At 41.8% G+C, this 24,060-nt stretch overlaps 2 protein-coding genes across 2 annotated transcripts; both read right to left on the reverse strand.

Moving 5' to 3' along the window:
- Positions 1–124: 124 nt before the first annotated feature.
- LOC133738222 (uncharacterized) lies at positions 125–5,636 on the reverse strand. Its single transcript, XM_062165686.1, has 13 exons — positions 5,005–5,636; positions 4,738–4,912; positions 4,571–4,654; positions 4,238–4,479; positions 3,917–4,130; positions 3,698–3,777; positions 3,326–3,410; positions 2,732–2,863; positions 2,523–2,636; positions 2,378–2,425; positions 1,371–1,455; positions 864–920; positions 125–694 (listed from the first exon to the last, which is right to left on the reverse strand). The coding sequence occupies exons 1-13, from the start codon at positions 5,217–5,219 to the stop codon at positions 570–572; spliced, it is 1,656 nt and encodes a 551-aa protein (XP_062021670.1). The 5' UTR covers positions 5,220–5,636; the 3' UTR covers positions 125–569.
- A 1,959-nt stretch (positions 5,637–7,595) lies between these two features.
- LOC133740273 (ABC transporter I family member 19-like) lies at positions 7,596–10,099 on the reverse strand. Its single transcript, XM_062168199.1, has 6 exons — positions 9,891–10,099; positions 9,644–9,804; positions 9,405–9,456; positions 9,063–9,199; positions 8,652–8,738; positions 7,596–8,432 (listed from the first exon to the last, which is right to left on the reverse strand). The coding sequence occupies exons 1-6, from the start codon at positions 10,036–10,038 to the stop codon at positions 8,166–8,168; spliced, it is 852 nt and encodes a 283-aa protein (XP_062024183.1). The 5' UTR covers positions 10,039–10,099; the 3' UTR covers positions 7,596–8,165.
- Positions 10,100–24,060: the final 13,961 nt, after the last annotated feature.

Below are 24,060 nucleotides of genomic sequence, written 5' to 3' on the forward strand. Positions count from 1 at the left end.
TGCATTATATATATAAAATCACGTAAGCATGATGTTTAGCTATCATCACTTACTAAAACGAATTTGATCGATTGGCTTGTAGCCAAAGAAATAAGAACAGAAAAAACTAAAAACTGGAAAGAGATTGAGAAGGTGAGTGAACAAATTGTATTGCTTTGAATAATACAGTGAATTAACATGGATACAATGTATGAGTTTGAGTGTGTCTTTGTACAGTATTTGGTATTTGACAACAATGGACAACAAGAAAGGAAGGAAAGAAGATTACAAATTAGTGGTTGTAAAGGAACTGGTATTACTCTTCAACATGTTGATAGCAGAGAAACTTACAGGCCGCTAGCTTATCCGAGAAGGCTCAACAATATTGGTTGCTTCGTACGTCAAGATCCGCCACCCTCCTTCAGACCTTGGAGACTTGGATTTTCATCAAACCTCGAAGCTCTCCAGCTGACAGAACCATGAAAAAAAATACAGGCACAGAAGGCAGCATCAAGACCTGCATCTAATTACTTGAAAATCGAAATACAGTTGGTGGACAAGTTCCAAGTCCATCTGATGGATTGGCCAAGTTAGGTAGAGTCACTCCGGCGTTCAGATACTTCTAATTCGGGAGGCAACATGTTCAAAAAGCTGCCTTTCACAGGTTGTTCACTTCCAGGTGTGTCAGATGACTCCGATGACTCTGACTCAGCATCTGTCTCGAGCAAACAGAAACAGGTTAGGAAGTAAAAGACATCTCCTCTATATATCCATAGTGAAACATTACCAATATGTGTACAAAGATTCAATATGTACTATTATAAGAAAACAAAAAACGTTTGAAGACACATAATAGATTGATTAAGAGAAAGATAAAAACCTACCAAAAAGAGTTTTTACGGATGGCCGTTTTGATGTGTTAGTCTTCTTCTTCAACGAGGCTACACAGAGAGAAGATACCAACTCAGTTAGAGAGAAAACAATAGGAAAAAAAAAAAAAGGACACTAGAAGATAGCAATTATTCTTCCAAACAACACATCAAAATGGATGGGTGATCTATCCATACAAACTAAACAGGATAATATAACCCCCAAACAATTCAAAATCAGCTAGTTGGTAGATACTTGCTCTGTATTCCAGATACTTTGGCCAGTTGACCAGTACTGGTAACTACAAGAAAAACTACAACTTTGGATGGTACCCGCTATTCTGACAACCATCAACAGTTTTCAGATTTCACCGTAAATTAGTTATATATGTACATATGGTGTGTGTGAGAGCAGATAAAACCTACTTTCAACCAATACCAATACGTAATAAAAGATAAAACTCTGCAAGTTCATGAAGGGGGGGGGGGGGGGGGGAGAGAGAGAGAGAGAGAGAGAGATACCCATCCCAGGTACTTGATAATCATTAACGATTTCAAAGTTTTTATATGTGTAGCCCACAAAATTGATGTCCTTGGAGGAGAGCATCTGCAAAAGAACAGGGAAAATATGAGGAAAAAATAAGTGAAAACTGGGAAAGATTTGCTGGGTAGAGCAGGGTAGCTACTAGATATCTCTCTTTCTAATTTTGTAAAACTTCAAGTTCAAACTAATTCCTAAAAAGCATTGAAAAAGAAAAGAAACTCTCTGACTAAACCAATTACTAAAAAATAAATGAACTTAAGCTTCCAGGAAGTTTAGGAACGTAATCTCAGTTCTAAACCCTGGAACTTAGACTTTTCTATGACCAACAGATACCTCAATTTCAGAATTTTGAGCTTTAAACCTGAATGTATACAATTTATTATTAAGCCTTGGAAAGAGCTCTATTGCATTCAAAAGCCATGTATGTAATTGCTACAAAGTTGCCCCCAATTTCTCTCAATGCCAAAGATGCACAAAAGAAAATAAGATCTATTAGGTCTGAGAATTCAAAAGTTCCTTGAACACTAATGCAACAAAGTTTATTAAAATTAAATGCCCATCAACAAGGTTTCCCCTAGTTTGTACTAGAACAAAAACCAAAAAATCCAGGACTACATATAAGCCAAAAATAACGTCCCAGCCAAGCACTCGTTTGATATACAAAGAGAAAGAAACTGAAAACTTGCTCTCAAAAACTCTTTGATATAGAATGAGGATTCTTAGTAACTCTTTGAAATACCAAACCAGCTCAATACACATTAAACAGACTCTTATAGTACAAAGAAAGAATGCTTAGATGCTTATCCATAGAAAAGATTGTATATTATTAAGAAGAATAGAGTTAATGAAACAGACTATATCTTGTAATGCTATTATACCATATGGCAGAGACAGCAATTCATTTTGATTTTAAATCTGGAAGTGGAGACAGCAATTTTCTTTATAAGTGAAAATAGTTTGGTAGCAATTAAATTCCAAAGCTTACCTTTCTCCAGGGACCGGTTTTGGCTGAAGACTGAGCTTGGTTGTCAGCCTGCAGACCAAAAATTAGCATAAACAAACTCAGGAACAACATTATCCTGAACAAAATTTTCTTCAAGCAATCCACAAAAATGGAGAAACATCTATACCTCTTCAAACTTTTCAAAATTTTGAGTATCCAGATCATCATTGACCTCAGGAATAAATGCAGCATCCATTTGATAAAGCTTTTCCCATTCAGTACCTTCAAACCAAGGATGAACCTGAAAAAGGAATCATCAGTAAGGTAATTATCATTATATGCAACGGGTTCATTAACAGATCCAAGCAATTTAGAACAGGACACACCATACAACACCTTTATTTCACTTGCGCCATTTGTTCCCAACCTTTGGTTGACATGACACAAGAGTTTACTAATAAGATCTTTTGCCTCTGGAGATAGCTTTGCTTCTTCTGGAAATTTCAAATGAGTTTTCCAGTTTACTATCTGCAACAAGCAAGACAAGCCATATTAACGATGTTATCAAGCAATAAGTACAACTTGTCATCCCTAATGAGGGTTTGGGGATAGTTATGATTGGGTGCAGTTAAACAAGTGGTAGGATCAAAGTTTCAGCTTAAACTGAGAGCATAGATTGTACATTATCATGTATCAACATACTGGACATCAACGTGGGATGCATGTAATATTGATCACAATGATTAAATTGTTATGTCAGAGTAATTAATCACAAATTATCAACTGTAGAAACAATCCAGGAACCAGTTTAGTGTTAAAATAGAAAAAGACTGATGCAGTGGAATCTACAAGTGGAGGATGCAGATAGGTTTGCTTTCAGAAATATGTACTTTTATATGTTGAAATGAGATGCCACGAGAGACCCAGCACCGCCCGAGACTTCCTCCAAGAAAGATGCTTAAATAAATTTAAAGTAGTTCTAGAATTTACCTTCCTGCATGTTGACATTGGATCATCAGAATAGAAGGGCGGGTAACCGACTAGCATTTCATACATAATTGCCCCAAGTGACCACCTGTGCATTAATCAAAATCATAACTTTGCTTAGACCAAAAATAAAAGCATAACTTCGCCAAAACAAGGTAGTTTTTCAGTTTATGGCACATAGATTCCCCTAGTACTTGAAACAAGGTTCCATTACAACATGAAAGGTGCAAAAAATAATGATTACTTAAGATCATATTTTTCGTTTCAACTCCGAGTCTATGGTAAAGGGATCTTAATTGATGTCCAAAGAGCAGCGGAATTATTCATTTGAATTGCAGACCCAAGTACCTATCACTAAAAGGCATAAGTACTCACCAATCACATTCCATTCCATAGCCTTTTTTCACTAGAACTTCTGGAGCAATATAATCAGGTGTACCAACAGTTGAATAAGCCTGCAATACCATATATCAATAGTTAGAGAAACACTACACGACACCATCCTACCAAACTAACAGTCCCTCTTTTATCTACCTTCAAAGTTATGGCATGAGAGAGATAGAGAGATTATTAACAATAGATTATATAACTCACAAGCATTCTCCTATTCTTCTGCCAATGTTGCAGTTGCTCTTGTTGTGTGCGTTTTGGAGCTGCAGGACGTTCATCATTGTGTCCAGAATCATTGGCATTATTTATTGAAAAGTCTTCATGAATTGTACTGCAGTCTAAAGGTTTGCATAATCCAAAATCTGACAGTCTCAAGTGTCCATATCTATCGAGTAGTAAATTATCAGGCTTAATATCCCTGTCTTATGCAAAACAAACAAGTTAAACCCTTATTTTGTAGTACAAAGGTGCATACTTAATATATGGTTTAAAGAACTTTGATAATGATGAAATTGTAACACTAACCTATGAATATAATTGTGTTTATGGATAGACTCAATAGCCAAAACTGTTTCAGCGACATAAAATCTAGCCTCATCTTCGGTCAAAATATCCTTTCTCATAAGTAAAGTCATCATATCTCCTCCGGGTAAGTATTCCATTATAAGATAAAGATAGTCATCGTCTTGAAAAGAACAATAGAGCTTGACAATGCAATTGCTGTCCACCTCAGCAAGCAGATTCCTTTCAGCTTTTACATGCTCAACCTGAAAGGAATATAGGGCAACTGACAGTAAATACATTTCAAGTTTCATCTACCTCAGTAATACGAACTAGCAGGCCAGTTCACTGAAATACCTGGCCTCTACGAAGCATTTCTGATTTCTTAAGCTTTTTCATGGCATATACAGAACCTGTTGTCTTTTCCCTGCAGACACGAACCTGCACCATGAAGCCATTTTACTGAACTGAAATTCATAATTATCTTCATGATTCCATACACAATGTTGTATAAAAATACGTACCTCACCAAATGCACCCTTGCCAATCATAGTCAGCAACTCAAAATCATCGACACCCATTTTATGCCTCTGAAGCCGCATGTATTCGGTTTCTTTCTTCTCCAAGAACTTAAGAAGGTTGTTCTGATCCTCCTCAGACACATCAGCATCAGCCAGCTTCTTCTCCAACATATTTCGTCTGCCGCCACAGGAGCAATGCAATACTAAATTAGACCCCAATTCAAATTTTTCATTAAGGAACCCACCAAAGTTGATATATCTTATTCTTACCTTTCTCTCCTCTCATGGAGATTCTTCATCTGCTCCTTGTAATGGTTCTCAATGTACTGCTTGGCCGCGGCGGCCTTCTGCTTGGTGACACTAGAAAGCGCTTCATCGTCGGTATTGGAGCCGTCGTCGCCGCCGGCGGTGTCCTTCTTCCTGCCGTAGCTCCTCACTTTATCGCGCGGCTGAAGCTTCTGGAACCATTGCCTTGCCGAATCCATTTCCTCCTACCCCCCCAGTGTGGCACCCCAAACCATGCCCCCCAAAACGCACCGTATTCAACAGCAATTGTTATATCAAAATATACAGAATCACAATCGATCGGGTTGCGTGCAAATCAAGCAATTGCGGAATCAAAAGGACAGTCGGAAGAAGAAGACAGAAACAACATTGGTGGGGGAAACAAGTTTAGGAAGATGAGAGCGGGGGGCCTAGGATTTCGGATTACCGCGCAAAATTTGATCCGTGAAAATACCCCTTAACCAAAGTCCGCCATTATCGGTGGGGAATTGGGCCTGGGCTTCGGGTCCGGAGCTCCGTTACAAACTCCGACGACTCACGACTCCTCTTTTCTTTGTGTTATCCGCTTTGTTCGCTATCCTTCTATGCAGCTCGGAGAGACACACACCCACCACCCCCCTCCCTCCATTTTTTTTATATTTTATATATTTCGAATTTTCCTAAGAAAAAAATAAATAAGAAAATAGGACCGTTAGATTTGTTATTTCTTGGTACGTTGGATCTCGCGAGAAATTGATCCGAGAAGATTCGGGTGGGCGGTGGTCTCCACGTTCTGATCTTGGCCCGCAAGTGTTTTATTTTATCTCTTTTCAGAAACTGCTCATGTTCCCTAAAGTGCAATACCCAAAACACCCCTTATTGGGCAGTGATTGGTCCGCCCCACCACGTGACTTTAGGGTTGCCCCACGCAAGATTCTCTCGTTCAATGTATCTTCTAGTCTTCCACATTACAATGGAGGAGTAAGATTGTGATTTCAAGACTGTATCGGTGGATTAGTAAAGATTTTTGCTTTCAAGTTTTGAAGACAGTTTCTTTTGACATATTTTTGGTGAGACTAACAATGACTTTATTGTTGATACTGTTAATGTTTTTGGTTATTGTTCTTACTTGTCGACTCTAGAAATAGAATCCACGTCAGCGACACTGTCTAGTGATAAACTTGGATTGTATGAAACTTAGAGCAAGTGCACCCGTAGTCAAGAAATGTCAAAGTCGAGAAGTCAAGAATTCGACCAGTCAAGCTACTATTCACTGCCACTAGACATGGGTTTGCACCCGTTGTTTTTCTTGCCCGGTCAACACTGTTCACTCTTTCACTGTTCACACTACTGTTCACTCTTTCACTGTTGGCAGCCGTAGGATTGAAAGTTTGATTGAAATGAAGGGCAGGGATTGCTTGACCAAGTGGCATGCCGTCCCCACCTCTGGCGCGCTGAGCTTTCTGTCCATGCCTGCGCCACGCGTCGATGTAAGGTGCTCCACTCCCCGTGTAGGCGCGTCGACCACTTCTGATAAGCTCATGATGTCAGCCACGTTCAGTTGGTTTTCTTGTCTCTATATGGGCTTTGATCGGTCATGGAATAAGTCATGGAATTGACTTATTTCTTGGCTGTAGTCAAGAAAGAGTGGCTTTTGCCCAGTCAAAAAACAACCGGTGGAAGATGCAAAATCCATCTCAAGGTCATGTAGTCAGGTTTTTCTTGACTATGACTATGACTATGACTATGACCTCCGGTGGACTTGCTCTTAGGGGCGCAAACTAAATAATTGCATGACTTCGTGAATTATTTTTAGTGGTAAACTCTTGTTCCTAGTGTAAGAGTAATCGTAAGTGTTGTATAATTGTATAAATCTAGAAGCTATTTATCAATGGGAATAGCGGGCGCATCTTTCTGCGCCTAGGATCATTTCTTTTGCACAAAGCAATAAACTCTTGAGGTTCAACAAGGGAAGATTTCTTGCGTCTAGGGCAATCATGGGACCATGGATCCCCACTCCCCAGTCCCTTTGAGAATACATCAACCAGAAAGAAGAGCAGATTCCAAAAGCTAAGACAATGTTCCTTTATCCTACAGCCTCTCCGCGGATGAAGCCAAAACCAGACTTGGTTAAAGTGAAACTGTTGCTTTGGTCCGAGGAAGACAGTTTGGAGAAGCATTGCCATCAGAAAGTGATTGCAACCTTGCACTGTTTCCTTGGAGTGAAGAGGAAGAAAGAAAATTGTGTGCCTTAATCCTACTAAATTCAAATGAAAAGGAGACATCTCTACCAACTTAAGACAGTAACTCTATGCTGCAAGTAACAACATATCAACCATAATGAAAACCTAGCCTATAAGAGTCTTGATTCAAATGGCAACAAATGCGTGAGATGGTCCAACACTCCAACATTATCTTTTCGTAAAAAGAAGATGAAACTACTGAAGCAACAGGCAACATTTTCTGCAGACTATTTTTGCAATCTGGAAAACCTAAAAGAGTACATAATTCCAGGCCATTTGAAAGCACAAGATCATGATGTTCCAGACATAAGGCAGAAACAAGCACCAAAACAGAGTCGAACTGAGACTAGCTCATATGAAAATTTATCTCTGTTACTGTAAAATATAGGATTGTACATCACATTCGCTGTTACAAGTTTTTCCAATCTGTTTCATTCAATGTACTCGACCAAGCCATGTAAAATCATGTGCTATTCACATGTTTGATGCTCCTATCATATGGTCCCCTCATCACAAGAATCTTCTTTTCTATATAATCAAACAAAGCCACAGTGGGAAAGAGATTGCAGACTACTCTTGTTTCAAGACTTCTTAGATAACCAAGTCTATCATCCTATAAAAAGCCATAGGCGTGCTTCATGGTATAACCCCCACCAGGAAAGGGAATTGCACACTACCTAGTTGCAAGTTTTCTTATATGACCAATGTCAGTAAAACATATTGGCCTACAAAAGGCCATCGGAGCTGCTTCACCGTATAGCCAACAACACAAATGCTCGACCTAGGGGATCCCATTTTAATGCCATCCTTATTTCTACAGTCTAAGAAGGGAAACACTCCATGTGTGGGTAAACCAAGGATTGGTGAAAAATGAATTTAAGAATTTGCCTTGAATTTGGATTTTATCTTAACGTCATCAAGAGATCAGCGGTAATACGCCATGTGTCTTGACGACATACCAAAAGGAGATGACGTTTGGGCAGGATTTTTGGGTTTCTTTTTCACCTGCTTGGTTTCAGCACGAAGCCAGGACTCCACAACAGAAAGCAGATTGACTGAACTCTTCAACTCTTCAACCTCCAATAACTTCTGAGCCCTCTTTAGCTCGCCATCTTGGATGTAAGCTAAATGGGTTGCCCATGTTTCCAAGCCATCAAAGATATGAGTTGCGTATACAATTGTAGCTCCTCTCTATATGAAACACAGGATGAATCATAATTAAGACGAGTTCAATTAAGCGAGATAGATATGGGTCAAGCTATTTAAAAAGAAAACAAAAGTTTCTGTTATCAAATGACATATGTGTCATTTCCCCCATTCAAAGCTCTTCCAGACCTCAGATCTGGAGTGTGTATAAGCATGTGAATATTATAACTTCAACAAAAAGAGATAAATGATACAGCGCCATACCTGCTCACATTCTTCCTTGAAGAAATCCAATAAGTCCATCCTAGCAACAACATCCAAGTCGACTGTTACCTCATCAAGCAAGAGAACCTGAAAGATAATGAGAATGCTTCCACTTTTTAAAATGGCAAAAGAAAATCTACCACATTTTAGCCTACCAGAGTCCAAATACAAAATTATAGCATCATTAGGTGGAGACTCTATAATGTACAGGATGTAATCCACGCATGGGATGAAACATGGAGCACTCATATAACTGAATATCATACACAATTATCATTAGAAAGATGTAAAATGAAGTTAAAATTTAAAATCATCTTAGGATCTTCTTAAGAGTACACAGCCGTTTCTTTCTTTCTTTCTTTTTTTTTCTTGTTTTTTTTTTACGAACCCATATATGAGATCCTATGATACCTTGAAAGGATGAAGAAGTCCCATGCAGATTTGCACTCGGCGTCGCTGCCCATCAGATACTTTATGCATTCTCCACTTCAGATCTATATCAAGCAGCTCAATCAACTTTTCTCTCCTAACCGGATCAGTTCCTTCCACTGCCACAATTTAATTTCAACAATATTTGTGATGAGAAAGATCTAATATATCCTATTCAATGAAACAAACATGACAAAAAGGTAGCAAGACGAATAAACACTCCAAAAATCGCATAGTAAATATTATTAAATACAGTATGCTCTGACTTTACTTTTCTTCCTGATAAAACTGGGATAATGTAGCATGCTAGATAAAATAACCAACCTCCAAATATCATGTGTTCAGCAGAGAAGTCTCCTTGGAGCGGTAGCTCTCCCTGAAAGTTTTCAAACACAAGCCTATTCAAATTCATTTGGTTCATAGCACCTGGATTGCATTACGACTATCTTAGTTTGCATTGTGCAATCAACTAGCCACAAGGCCTAAAATGCTAAATCCATGAGCCTAAACCATAAAAATTACAAATTAGATGATTTTCATAATATTAGGAGCAGAATACTCACAGCACAGCCAACAGTTTTGCTCCAGGAGCCTCCCAAATAGGCCAAGTCGCCGCTACAAACCAAATGAGTGTCATGAAAAGCCGAACCATTCAACACCCGCACCACATCCCTCCCTCCCACCATTTGCTTCCCCGCCAAAATCTTCAGCAGAGTAGTCTTCCCTGCAAAATCACTCAATACTCTTTCAATTAGCTTCGGAAATAAAAGGAATGTTAGGTCGATGAATTAGGTTAGGGTTTTCGGTTACCGGATCCGTTGGCGCCGACGAGAAGGCACCGCGATCCGGGAGCAATGTTGAGGCTGAAGTCGTAGAAGAGCGGCGGTTGCGCGTCGTATGCGAATTGCATGCCACTGACTCTGATACCGCTCGAGGTCTCTGCTTCTTGTTCCGCCATGGTTGCTCTGCAAAAGTGTCCGGTAGTACGGATACGATGGTGATTTCGTCGGTCAATTTATGAGTCCGAGTTGGATAAGGATATATAGGGTGCGGATGGTGACGTGGTGGATAACTAGGAGGCCACGTAAGATTGTTCCCTGGGGTGGAGATCTGGTGTAGAAGCGGCCACGAGTCTTGGAGTAATGGGCCAACCGATGTTGGTCAATAAGTTGTTGGAAAGTCTACCTCACCAACTTTTTCAGACGTGGCCGTATATCAGGTCATCAGAGTTCAGAGAACATGGAAGTAGTGAGTAGGTAATCGAAAATCTTTTTCTTCTTCTTTTCGATTAAAAATTTTAATCTTATTTTTAGGGTGATAAATAGACTCGATATAGTTTGAGTTTGTAAATTCGACTCGATTTTGATTCGTTGAAACTCGGCTCGTGAATGAATAATATATTTTAAAGGAAGAATTAAAAAGAAAAATGCATAACATATTTTGTCCACAATTATGTTCAGTGGTGTTCACTTGGTCAGTAACTAATCAAATAAATTATGCTCAATCATTATTGAATGTAAATTGATAGTTTCATAGCTTCGTGTGACCTAGCAGAACGCTCTGCTAGGGTTTGTGGTGCGGCGGCCCTTCTTGGCTATCGTGACCTATACCTACTCCATTCATGGAGGAAATTTCAGGCTTTTGCCTCTTCATCTTCGTCTTCCTTGTCTTCGGAGGCAGTGCGTCTGTTGTGCGGAGTTTGGGCGCTGCTGGGGCTGTGTCAGTGGGCCAATTTGTTGTTGGTACACCATCGGAGGGATGCTGTGATTACTGGGAGGAGTGGGATCCGAGAAGCAGTACCGGTGATCTCAGGGTTTTGGGGCGAGGTCTCGCTGCAGATACGGTGGTGATGGGTGCTTGGTCGGATCGATGGTTGAAGGATAAGGGCGGTGGGAACTCGGTTTCTTCTTCTGCCGGTGGGTTTGGATCTTCATCTGCGTGGGATTACGACGCTACCGAGACGGGGCTGAAGAACGTCGGATTCTGGTGCGAGACGAGGGGATTGGGTTCTAATGGTGATGGCCGAGCGGTGGTGTCGGCTTGTTGGGACTTCGATGGCGGCCTTTTGTTCGTCGGCGATGGCTATCGCAGTTTGGCAATCTCCTCCATTGCAGGTCATAGGGCCGCGTCCAACGGTGTTGCTGTCCAGATCGCTGACACTAGGATCCGGATCTGGGATCCAGGTGGGCTTGGCAAATGGAGCCGGATCTGGGATCCGGGTGGAGTTTGGTTTTGGCCTGCGACCCACAATCTTTGTTGGGCTTTTTATGATTTGCTAGAATGGATTGGGGCTCCTGTTGTCACGCCCCTGATTTTTAACACATTTAAAAATCGATATATAACCCCATAATTATACATGCGTGAACGTTCAGCCATCAATACTAAATACCTGGAAAACTTTTTCCCTTTATACAACATACATATTGATGCCCTGAACCCATTATGTCAATATTGACCCGCCCACAGAGTCATATATTACATAAGCTTACGAATTAAATTGTCAACAACAAGATAAAATGCAAAAGCTTCTCAGAGTTTACTACATAGCGGAAGTCATAACAATGGCAAAGCCAATCAAATTTGCTTCCTACATGTTCTGCTGCCAACAAGCTACCTCGGCTTCAGCCCCGATTATCCTACCATGCAGGATTAACCCCTACACCGTTGGAATGGTGCACCGGGTTGTCACACAACAAACCCGGTAAGCTTTTGCAAGCCCGTATGAGTAACTCAAAACAACTCGCACAAAACTACGGGATAAAAGCCCGCACGTTTCGATCGAGGAAACAACTCACACAAATCACGTTTAAATCAATAAACAAAGATTTACCACGAAGCCACTAATACATGAATACATATGTATATATATATATATCCCATAATATATATATGTACCCACATAGTCATCCCTTCAGAAGTACCACTAATACATGAATACATATGTATATATATATATCCCATAATATATATATGTACACACATAGTCATCCATTCAAATCGAAATAAAAGAAAACAACTTACACCTTGGTTTCTTTTAAAACGAAACATAGAAAGCAACTCACACCTTGATTTCTATCAATCGTACCAAATCGTACCATAGAAAACAACTCACACTTGAATTCTATCAAAATAACATAGAAAGCAACTCACACCTTGATTTCTATCAATCGTACCAAATCGTACCATAGAAAACAACTCACACTTGAATTCTATCAAAATAACATAGAAAGCAACTCACACCTTGATTTCTATCAATCGTACCAAATCGTACCATAGAAAACAACTCACACTTGAATTCTATCAAAATAACATAGAAAGCAACTCACACCTTGATTTCTATCAATCGTACCAAAACGTACCATAGAAAAACAACTCATACTTGAATTCTATCAATCGTACCAAAACGTACCATAACGTACCAAATCGTACCAAGTCGTTAATAAGGAAAACAACTTGCACATTGTCCCCTTAAAAACCGTTAATAAGGAAGCAACTCACACTTTGTTCCCTAAAAACACGTAATGTCATGAGTTATTAATCACCAATTCCCGTTACCCCATGAATTACCTATATGGCAGACAGACTAGAGCTCTAACTGAAACATAACCACTCGTCCGGCCAAAGACGTGATTACCTGATATTCTGCCCAAGGTCATAGACCTTCGTTCCTCAGGCCGCACAGTCCCTTGGAGCAAATCATTATACAAATCTCAACGCTTTTGAAAACAATCGAAATCAACATTTCCATAATCATTGTTTTCCGAAAAGCCACAAAACAATAAAAAGCATCATTTCATGCATATTGTTTTCATACACAAATCTCAACGCTTTTCAAAACAAATCAAATCAACAATTCTAAATCATTTGTTTTCCAAAAGCCACAATCCAAAACAATAAAACGCATCATACATGCCTATTGTTTTCCACAATCCACAAACCACCAAAACATATATATTTCACGTAAATATATATATACGTAGTCATCCGCTCAGGAATGCCTACTAATACCAACTATAGTTTGCAGTTACTAAATAACTCTCAAAATAAAGGTATTCCGTTCGTAATTTAACCTTGTGAGATTACTTACCTCGAAACTCCCGCTGCGTCTTCAATATAGAACAAAGCAGCCAAACCACCCAAAATATCCGTCCAAAGAATACCTCGTCACGTACCTAAGGAATAACAGCTCTGATTCAGCCAACGAATCACAATTTAATAAAGTTCGAATCCCCAAATTGAACCAAAATCTCAAAGTAATGCCAATTTGAGGTGAAACCACTTCCGAGATCTCCCAAAGTCTCCGGAACACTTCTATGATCGATGTGTCCAAACCAGAAATCGATCCGATTGCTCAAATCCTCACGGATTGAATAAATTCACCGAAATGAAATGGTGAAAATCATAACAATTCCATACGAACTCCAAAATTTGCGTATTATATATCGAAACGCTCGTATCAACGAGTAGAACATATATAATACCAGAAATAGCTCCCTACATGGCCGGAACACCGCCGGAACGCCGCCACAGGAGGTGGCGCACCGCCGCCGGCCAAAACTCATTATTTCACAAAACTCCCAACATGAAAAAGTTTCATCTAAGCATGCTTGTGAATCTTCAAGAACAGCTCGAAGTCAGAAAACAAGCATAAAAGGTCGAAAACTACCTCACAAGACGTGAACAGTAATCCAAGCTGAGTTGAACCAAGTTTTACGTGAATTGATCCAAACAACCACCAAGGATCGATCAAGGAGGCTGCTCTGAGTTCCCCAAGCCCAGCTAGAAGCCCCGCCGACGTCAGAACAAGGATTTCCGACCGGGTCCGAAATCCTCAAACTGCACCGCCTTGCAGCGCCGCTGTGGAGGAGAATCGGCCCTAGAGGACACCAGAGGGACGACCAGACGGAGGAGACGATCCCATCTGGAAAGTTTCGTCTCCGGAGACCGCCGCAGTTCACCGGAAAAGCCGGGTCTGGTCGGCCGGGTCCGGGTCGGGTCAGTCGGATTACTTCGATTCTGAAGGTGCAGCCGAGAGAGAAGAGAGAGAGAAAGAAAGTTTCCAGAAATGGAAATGTGAAAATGGAAATAGTAAGTTTCCGAAAATGGAAACTCCTATTTATAGAACTTTCCCAAAAATTCAAACGCTCATAACTTTCTCATACAAACTCCGATTCTCGCGTTCCACATGTCCACGAACTCGTATCGACGCGCTCTACGACTTTCGTGAAGGAAGTTTTCGGAGAATCTCAACGTATCAAAAGTCAACCTTAGCAACCCCCCTAAAGTCATACTTTTCGAATAAAAATTCATCCGAAACACTTCCGCTCCATCCACGAGCCACGAAACCGTCCAATAACCATAAATTAGATTCCGGAAAATCCTCGGAAAATAAACACTAATTTCCGGGGCATCACACCTGTGCTTTACTGGTATTGGATCCAGGACCCAATTCTATGGTATTTGTTCGTGAAATGTCGTCTGCCAACATGGCCATGTTCTGACACCCTTGGCCGGCTTCGATCTTTAGGTGGGAGAGTGCCTTCATTCCGGCGGCAAGTTGATTTTTGTCAAATTGTGCGTTGGAGTTTGATGGGTAGTCAAACCACCGACTACTCAATTCACTACACGGCTGCAATCCGTAGTGTAAAATCAGCGCTACGTTTCGACGCTGCTGCTCTTGCGTTTTTAATTATTTGTTTTTCAGATGCAATTTTTGCATCTTTTCCTTTCGCATTGTTTATTTTCTTTTTTATGCCTTTTGGCATGGTATCGTTGTAATATCTCAATTTCAATAAAGGGCTGACCTCATTTTACTCAAAAAAAATTATTGAATGTAAATTTAACGGTGAAAAACAAAATAATTCAAATTAAAAATATTTTTTTCTACTCTTAAATTTACATCTTGTTCAAGTAAACCCTAATTTGTGTTTGGCCCAAACTCTAGGTTACTTGACCTAGTGGTAATAGGATTTAATTAGAAGAATCTAGAGATTATCTTTCCTTGTATGATTCAGACTCTATGCATTGTAATCCTCTATATAAAGAGGCCCCTATTATCAATGAGAACACACGGCGAATTTCTCTCAATTTCAGTTTCTCTACAACACGTTATCAGCACGAAACCCTAACCCTGAAACCTAATTTCGTAACCTTCAAAATCCTGCAACCACCGCCCCACATATTGAAGCCCTAATCCCAAGGAGTCCAGAACCGGCGGCGGAACCACCGGAACCGGCCGGAAAACCCCTGAACCGGCCATCGAAAAAATCGGACCGGCCCCTCCCTTGTGCCTGCCCTGTGCCTACCCTGAGCCTGCCGAGTCGCTGCCGAGCCCTGCGCACCCCTGTGCCTGCACCTGCTGACAGCCCTGCATGCCTCCTGCCGAGATCTGTCGAGCCCCGCGCGCATCTGCCGAGCCCTGCGCACCTGTGTGCCTGCCTCTGCCGAGTGCTGCCGACATCTGCCGAGAAGCCCCGCGCGCATCTGTTGAGCCCTGCGCACCCGTGTGCCTGCCCCTGCCGAGACCTGCCGACAGCCTCCGCATAGCTTCTGCACAGCCCCTGCAAGCCCCCTACAGCAGCCCCGCACAAGCCCTGCAGCAGCCCTGCACCACCCTGCCTAGCTCCGGCCACCACCTCCGGCCATCAACTTCCAGCCACTTTTCCGGTGACCTCCGGCGACCTTTTTCTGGCAATCTTCAACGACTTTTCCGGTCAAGATTCCGGCTATTTTTCAAGGTAAACTTTTCTAAAAGTTCCCGTTTTTGAAGTTTTTCAATTTCTTCTTCTTTTCTCGGGGACTTCCAACATCCATTCTTCTACCCCCCTTTCTTCTTCATAGGGGAGACCAATAGCCGAACTGTGGGGGTTCGTGCTCACTCCAAGCTTGGAGTTTGTAGAGTCCTCTAAACTTAGAGTTTGTTGAGAAGAAAACGATCGACCACATACATCGTCGTTTCGATCTAATCCAAAACCCCTCTTGGAATCAGATTTTCTTGGAAGCGACTACGCTCAGAAAATCTCTAATTTCTTGGAAGCGACTACGCTCAGAAATTTTATAGTTTTTCGTGGTAGCCTTCTTCGCTCTGAAACTAACCCTATTTTCTTGTTGTTTTTTCAGGATGAGTAACCTGAACAAGTTGAGCTTCGCTCCACTAGAGACAACAGGCGCAGGATACTACAAGTGGGTCCGTGATGTGCGCCAGCATCTTAAGGCTGATGGGATCCTGAGTACGATCCAAGAGCCAAGTCAGGACGTGCGTACTCCTCAACAAGCTGCTGCTTTTGAAGCAAATAGAGCTACGAGAGAGGCGAATGAAGCTAAAGCCATCATTCTCATGACAAGGCACATGAATGACGCGCTCCAAAATGAGTACCTCAATGAGGAAGACCCAAGAAGACTATGGGTAGAACTCGAGCAGCGTTTTGGAACCGTCCGTGATTCCATGCTTCCAGACTTAGAAGTGAGATGGCATAGCCTCCGCTTCTGTGATTTCAAGTCTGTATTTGACTACAATTCAGAAGCACTTCGTATCAAGTCTATGATGGAATTCTGTGGACAGAACATCACTGATACGATGTTGATCGAGAAGACTCTCTCCACCTTCCCCGTCTCTGCATTGATGATAGCAAAAAACTATCGGATTGATGTCAATGCTAGACGCATCACAAGATTTCATGAGCTAATTGGTGCCTTGAACGTAGCTGAAAAGCACGACAACATACTTGTGAAGAACTATAACTCCAGACCCGTGGGAACCAAGTCAAATCCGGAGTCTAATTATAGTCGCGCCTCCAAGGGAGGACGCAAGGAGCGAAACCCTAAGAGTAGGGATAATTTTGGACGTTCTGGTCCATATTCTCGCCCTAAAGAGAAAGGAAATCGCCAAGATAGGCGTGCACGGAACCCTGGAGGTAAACGTGTGAAGATAGAGAGAGGCCAAGCCTCCGGTTATGGTGGTAACGCCACCAAAGGCAATAACCGTCTTCAAAATGCTCCCAGAACGCCTCGATCAAGGGAACCTGACCATAATGATGCTTGTCTCAGATGTGGATCAAGTGGACATTGGGCAAAGAAGTGTACTGCATCCCAGAACGTTGCAAACGCATACAAGATGTATCGTGAAGAAAGGGAGGCAAATTACATGGAACAAGAAGATCAAGATGGAGATCTCGATCTAAGGGTGGAAGACTACAAGGATCAAGACCCAGAAACTGGCGATTTTGATTAAGTCTTTTTATTTCCAAGAGATGTAGGCAATTGCCATATTATTTTTGTAGTAGATGCCAATGCTATTAGTCTTTCTTCAAAGTAGGCGTACTCAATGTGAGTGTGATGTCTAGGAAGGTTTTGAGATAAGTGGTACTTAAGTGAGCCTCGCTCCACCGACATCTCTCTACTCACCTAGTCACATTTACATTGGAAGTACCGAAAGGAGTTAGACGACTACCATTGTTTTGCATTAACTAGTTTATTGGATTAGATTTCCTTTGGTTAAAGAAACGATGATGTAATTCCGTTTGGCTTATTAATAAAAGTTGAGTTCTTTTCTTTATGACTCCTTTTTTTTAATTACGAGCTTTTCTTTTAGGAATGGATGAACTTCAATGTCTTGCGGATAGTGCGACTATGCACACTATTCTACGACATAGGCAATTATTCTTGGAGATGTTGCCTACATATTCATCTGTGACTACGATGGCTGGGCCATCAGGTTTAGTTCAAGGACATGGAATGGCCCAATTCCTTTTGCCTAATGGCACCTTGATTAAAGTCACTGAAGCTCTCTACGCTTCTAAGGCAAATCGAACCTTATTGAGCTTTAAAGATATTAGAGCCAACGGATTCCATGCGGAAACGCATAGTGAGAACGGAATAGAATTCCTTTGCATTACCTCTAATGATTGCGGAAGAAAGCGCATCATAGAGAAGCTTATGTGTCAATCTAGTGGACTTTATGTCACTACAATTCGACCTATTGAATCCAATAATGTCATAAGAGAAGATCTCTTGGATTCAGACACATATTGGCTTTGGCATGACCAACTAGGACATCCTGGTCGTGATATGATGCTCCGTATACTAAAGACTTCACACTGACATCCATTCTTCAGAGTGAGAAGAAGCAAGAATCGAAAATTGATTCCAGGACTTAGCAAGACCGCAACAATTGCAGCATCTGGCGCTGCAGCCGTCTTGGGGCGCCATAGGGCCGCCCAAGTCCCATGTGATGACGCCATCAATGGCGCCAACCATGAGCATGACGCCATGGTTGTTCCTCCCAATGGCCATGACGCCATAAACAGAAATTCCCATGGCTCGAATGCCATGATGGGAGATGTAGTCACACATTTTGCTTCTAATAGCGCTACAGATGCTCAGGCCCAACCAAAATCCTCCTTGGTTGCTTCTAAGGCCCCTCGCTCTTTCTGCAAAGCCTGTTCATTCGGGAAACTAGGACCAAGACCGTCCTACGCAAAGGATCCCAAAATACTCATTCCGTTCTTACAGAGAATCCAAGGGGATATCTGTGGACCAATTCAACCATCATGCGGACCTTTTAAATACTTTATGGTATTGGTTGATGCGTCGACACGCTGGTCACATGTCGCACTATTGTCCACTCGAAATGCTGCTTATGCTAAACTCCTCGCCCAGATTATCCGTCTACGGGCTCACTACCCTGACCATCCTATTAAGTCAATTCGACTTGATAATGCTGGGGAGTTTACATCGAAAACATTCGATGACTATTGCATGTCACTGGTGATTGATGTAGAGCATCCAGTTCCCCATGTTCATACCCAAAATGGTCTCGCAGAAGCCGCTATCAAACGACTACAGATGATAGCCCGGACATTGGTTATGCGCACCAATCTCCCTGTTTCTTCTTGGGGATATGCAATATTGCATGCAGCGACGCTAATTCGTCTACGACCCACTGCAACCCAATCTTACTCTGCGTTACAGCTAGTGACTGGGTACGAGCCTGATATCTCGCACTTACGCATTTTTGGGTGTGCCATTTATGTGCCTATTACGCCACCACAGCGTACTAAGATGGGTCCATAGCGACGAATGGGCATTTATGTTGGATATGAATCTCCAACGATCGTCCGCTACCTTGAACCCTTGACAGACGATCTCTTTACCGCTAGATTTGCGGATTGTCACTTTGATGAGACAGTCTTCCCATCGTTAGGGGGAGATAAGAACACATATGTTCAACAGGAACGACAAGAATTGTCGTGGTCTGTCCCCACTATGTCTCATCTCAATCCCCGTACCGCACAGTCCGAACTTGAAGTGAGAAGAATAATCGAGCTCCAGAACATAGTAGACACTCTGCCTGATGCATTTTCTGATGTTGCCAAAGTGACGAGATCACACATACCTGCTGCAAACGTGCCTGCAAGGATCGATGTCCCAAATACTGGACATCACGCCACTCCTGTGACACCAGGAGATGGCGCCATTGCCCAACATGGCAATGATGTGGCATCTATGGCCGCAGGTCCCGCAAGAAAGCGCGGTAGACCGATTGGTTCGAAGGATACTCGCCCTAGAAAGAGAGCGAATGAGGCACAAACAAATCCTTTGATCATCGATACTCAAAATCCGTCCCATGAGAATGTTCCGGATTATGGTTATGTCCAAGAGACATCATTGGGGGACGCCTCAATGTCAGAACCTATCCCTGAGAACGTAGAGATCTCTGTTAATTACACTAGTGTACGTGGGACGTGGGAAAGAAACTCCATCATCATTGATGATGTATTCGCGTATTTAGTGGCGCGTGAGATTATTGAGACCGATGACATCGAACCACGCTCCGTTGATGAATGCCAACGTAGAGCTGATTGGCCAAAGTGGAAAGATGCGATCCAGGCAGAACTTGATTCTCTAGCGAAAAGAAAGGTATTCGGACCAGTTGTGCCAATACCGCCCAACACCAAACCAGTTGGTCACAAATGGGTATTCTTTAGAAAGCGTAATGAGAAAAACGAGATTGTAAGGTACAAAGCTCGCCTTGTGGCGCTAGGTTTCTCACAACGCCCTGGAATCGATTACGAGGAAACCTATTCTCCCGTAATGGAAGTCATAACGTTCCGCTACCTTGTCAGTTTGGTAGTTTCCGAAAAACTGAACATGCAGCTTATGGATGTGGTTACTGCGTATCTATATGGGGATCTAGATACAGAGATATACATGAAGATTCTAGACGGAATTCAGTTACCCAAATCAAGTGGCTCTAAACCACGGAGCGCGTTTGCGATTAGATTGAAACGCTCACTATATGGATTGAAACAATCCGGACGGATGTGGTATAACCGTCTAAGTGACTACTTGATTGGAAAGGGATATGTCAACAATGAACTATGCCCATGTGTGTTCATAAAAAGGACAAGTTCCGGATTTGCAATAGTAGCGGTTTATGTCGATGACATGAACATAATTGGCACCCTTAAAGAGTTAAGGGAAACCGTTGAACACTTGAAATCCGAGTTTGAGATGAAAGATCTTGGGAAAACACGGTTTTGCCTCGGTTTAGAACTTGAGCACCGTAGAGATGGTATCCTGATTCATCAATCAGCTTATACCCAAAAGATGCTTAGGCGTTTCAACACTGACAAGATTAAGCCTTCAAGCACCCCAATGGTCGTCCGTAGTCTTGATCCAAGGAAGGATCAATTTCGTCCAAAAGATGACGATGAAGAAGTGCTAGAGGCAGAAGTGCCCTACCTAAGTGCAATAGGCGCATTATTGTACTTAGCACAATGCACAAGACCGGACATCTCATTCGCTGTGAACTTGTTAGCTAGATATAGCTCTGCGCCAACACGACGCCATTGGACTGGTGTTAAAGATATCTTTCGATACCTAAGTGGTACGATCGATATGGGCTTGTTCTATCCCTACAGAGAGAAGATGGGTTCGGACCCATCTAGTGCCAGGGACGCCACACATGGTGGATTGCGTTCCCTCTCCCCATCCCAAAACGATATAAGTGTTTTGGAAGGTTTTGCTGATGCTGGGTACCTCTCTGACCCACACAAAGGTCGCTCCCAAACTGGTTACGTTTTCACCATGGGAAAGACCGCGATATCTTGGAGGTCTACAAAGCAGACCTTAGTCACTACCTCTTCGAATCATGCAGAGATTATTGCTCTTCACGAAGCAGTTCGTGAATGTATATGGCTTCGATCCATAGTCACGCATGTTCGAAGCAATTGTGGTTTAAAGTCTACCACAGATGAGCCAACAAGCATTTATGAGGATAATGCTGCTTGCATTGAACAAATGAAGCAAGGCTACATCAAAGGCGACAATACCAAGCATATATCGCCTAAATTCTTCTACAATCAGCAACAACAGAAGCTCCTCAAGATCAAAGTGAACCAGGTTCGATCTGAGGACAATGTGGCAGACTTGTTTACTAAGTCATTGCCAAATCCACGTTCGAGAAACATGTGGCAAGGATTGGCTTGCGGAAATTATCTGAACTCCCATGAACGTAGTCATCAGGGGGAGGCGCAGACATCAGGGGGAGATGTTTACATGTTCGTCTCGAAACGTGAATGGTGTGTTGTGCTCTTTTTCCCCTTCGACCGAGGTTATTTTTGTCCCACTGGGTTTTTGTTACTCGACAAGGTTTTTAACGAGGCAACGAGAGAAGCACCGCGTTTGGGCAACACAAGGGGGAGTGTTCAAGTAAACCCTAATTTGTGTTTGGCCCAAACTCTAGGTTACTTGACCTAGTGGTAATAGGATTTAATTAGAAGAATCTAGAGATTATCTTTCCTTGTATGATTCAGACTCTATGCATTGTAATCCTCTATATAAAGAGGCCCCTATTATCAATGAGAACACACAGCGAATTTCTCTCAATTTCAGTTTCTCTACAACACATCTTATATAATTAAGCCAATTTTTGAAGGAATGATTAAATTGTTGAAGTACCATATATGCCCTCACATTATATAAATATTAATAAACAAATTAGGGGCTGTGACCAGTTACCCATTTTTAACCCAATATTTGCCCAATCACTCCACCTTTAACTGTTTGTGCCCACTTACCCAATTCTACAGTGTCATGACTCATCTAGGCTCCGGATAAAATTGTTATTACGGTAGTGCCACTACACTAAAACCGCACGACTCGTCAGTTACCCATCTCTATCAAGCGTCAATCTGGGTCAAATCTCTTCCTCCCTCCGTAACCGATTCGTTTTCTCTCTCTGCCTCACTCCCTCTTTCACTATCTCTCCCTCTCTCTCTCTCCCTCTCTCTCTCTCTCTCACCTGGATTCTGACCGTTCTACGGCGACGACGCTTCAAGGTCCGGCAATTTTTTTCCCTTTTTCGGCTTCGAAGATATCAAAACAGGTAAAAACTCAATTTCCGACTCCGTTTTCCAGTTTTTTCATGTTTTCTGAAGAACCTATTACAAAATCTTACGTTTAAAGTAATTTGAAGTTTCATTTTGGTTACATTTCTGTGAAATTTCTCGAACGACTTTGCAAGTTCCAAAATCGGTGAAAATATAGGGTGTCTGGTATCCTCACTGAGAAAATCTGATACGAATGTTGCTTGTCGATTCTAAACAGTTAATTTAGAGAAAATGAGGTGTTATTGAACGCCTATTCTGGGGTCATAACCATAAAAGTCGTAACATTAGTGCCCCCCAGTAGACTTTGTATTGGGGGCCAACGATGACTGCTTTATTTATTGACGGACTGATCGAAACTGATATTCCAAAGTAAATGTAGTGTTAAACTGCAGTAGTCGATAAATGAAACAAATTGTGTGGTTTGTGTCAGTCTACTGGGGGGCAGTAGAGATATTATTGACCATCATAATGTGGGTTTTTAGACATTAACTGTTGCTTTGAGTGTGAATAAATTCTATAAACAGCGAAATATAGGAACCGGTGTAATGTTTGATGCAAAGTGTGAGGTTTGTGTCAGTCTAGTGGGGGGCAGTAGACAGATATTGGGGGGCAGTATGTGAATACTTGAATCTGGTGCAATTTCTGATGGTTTAGTGGGGGGCAGTAGACACATTACTTCCCCCCAATTCTGTCTTCCTCAGAAGACAGTCATCATCTCTTGTTGATTCTAAAACAAATATTGTGTTTCTTTGTGATAATGTGCAATACACTGTGAATACTTGAATCTGGTGCAATTTCTGATGGTTTAGTGGGGGGCAGTAGACACATTACTTCCCTCCAATAATGTCTTCCTCAGAAGACAGTCATCATCTCTTGTTGATTATAGAATGATCATTGTGTTTTTCTTTGTGATAATGTGCAATACACTGTGAATCCTTGAATCTGGTGCAATTTCTGATGGTTTAGTGGGGGGCAGTAGACACATTACTACTCCCCAATAATGTCTTCATACGGGGTCAGAACCCTTTTCTTTACTATTTTAGAATGATCATGTTGGTTTTGTTTTGGTGTAGAATGGGTAGACCAAGATTCACCATAATGAGTGACTCAGAAGAAGATGACAGGAGTTCAGAGAGTTCAGATAACTGCACTGATACAACGTTTAACCAAACCCTGCAAAAAAATTTTGACGAAATCAGAAAGAGGAAGCGACAACAGGCAGAACATCATTCTGATCAAGAATCTGCTGAAGAAGAAGTGAATGAAGATTCAGGACGACAATCAGAAGAAGAATCTGAATCAGAAGGTGAACAGACAACGAAGAGGTTCGTAATCAAAACAAGACAACAACCAAAAAGGAAACCTGTTCAAGAGGAAGAGGATTCAGAAGAAGAAAAAACAAAGAGGAAGAAAGCCAAGAAGAAAAAGAAAGCGGAAATCAAGAAGGAAGAGCAGAAAAGTGAGACCCAAAAAGCAAAGATTGAGTGGAAGCAACAGAAGTGCACGCTCAGTGCATTCTGGAGAATGGTCAATGCACACAAGGATGGAATACCAGACAAGACAAAGGAGATTTTGAAGGGTACAGACTT

The sequence above is a fragment of the Rosa rugosa genome, chromosome 3 (assembly GCF_958449725.1).
Source record: "Rosa rugosa chromosome 3, drRosRugo1.1, whole genome shotgun sequence".
Taxonomy (NCBI): Eukaryota; Viridiplantae; Streptophyta; class Magnoliopsida; order Rosales; family Rosaceae; genus Rosa; species Rosa rugosa.

Bases quoted from the DNA above. Each gene is read 5' to 3' on its own strand.
- LOC133738222 (XM_062165686.1), bottom strand. From the start codon at position 5,219: ATGGATTCGGCAAGGCAATGGTTCCAGAAGCTTCAGCCGCGCGATAAA. The intron at 4,480-4,570 runs GTATTTCAGTGA...TATTCCTTTCAG, and splicing joins AAATGCTTCGTAGAGGCCAG to GTTGAGCATGTAAAAGCTGA. The intron at 4,131-4,237 runs GTTAGTGTTACA...TGCATAAGACAG, and splicing joins AAACACAATTATATTCATAG to GGATATTAAGCCTGATAATT.
- LOC133740273 (XM_062168199.1), bottom strand. From the start codon at position 10,038: ATGGCGGAACAAGAAGCAGAGACCTCGAGCGGTATCAGAGTCAGTGGC. The intron at 9,200-9,404 runs GTTGGTTATTTT...AAATTGTGGCAG, and splicing joins TGAACACATGATATTTGGAG to TGGAAGGAACTGATCCGGTT. The intron at 8,433-8,651 runs GTATGGCGCTGT...TGTTTCATATAG, and splicing joins TCAAGGAAGAATGTGAGCAG to AGAGGAGCTACAATTGTATA.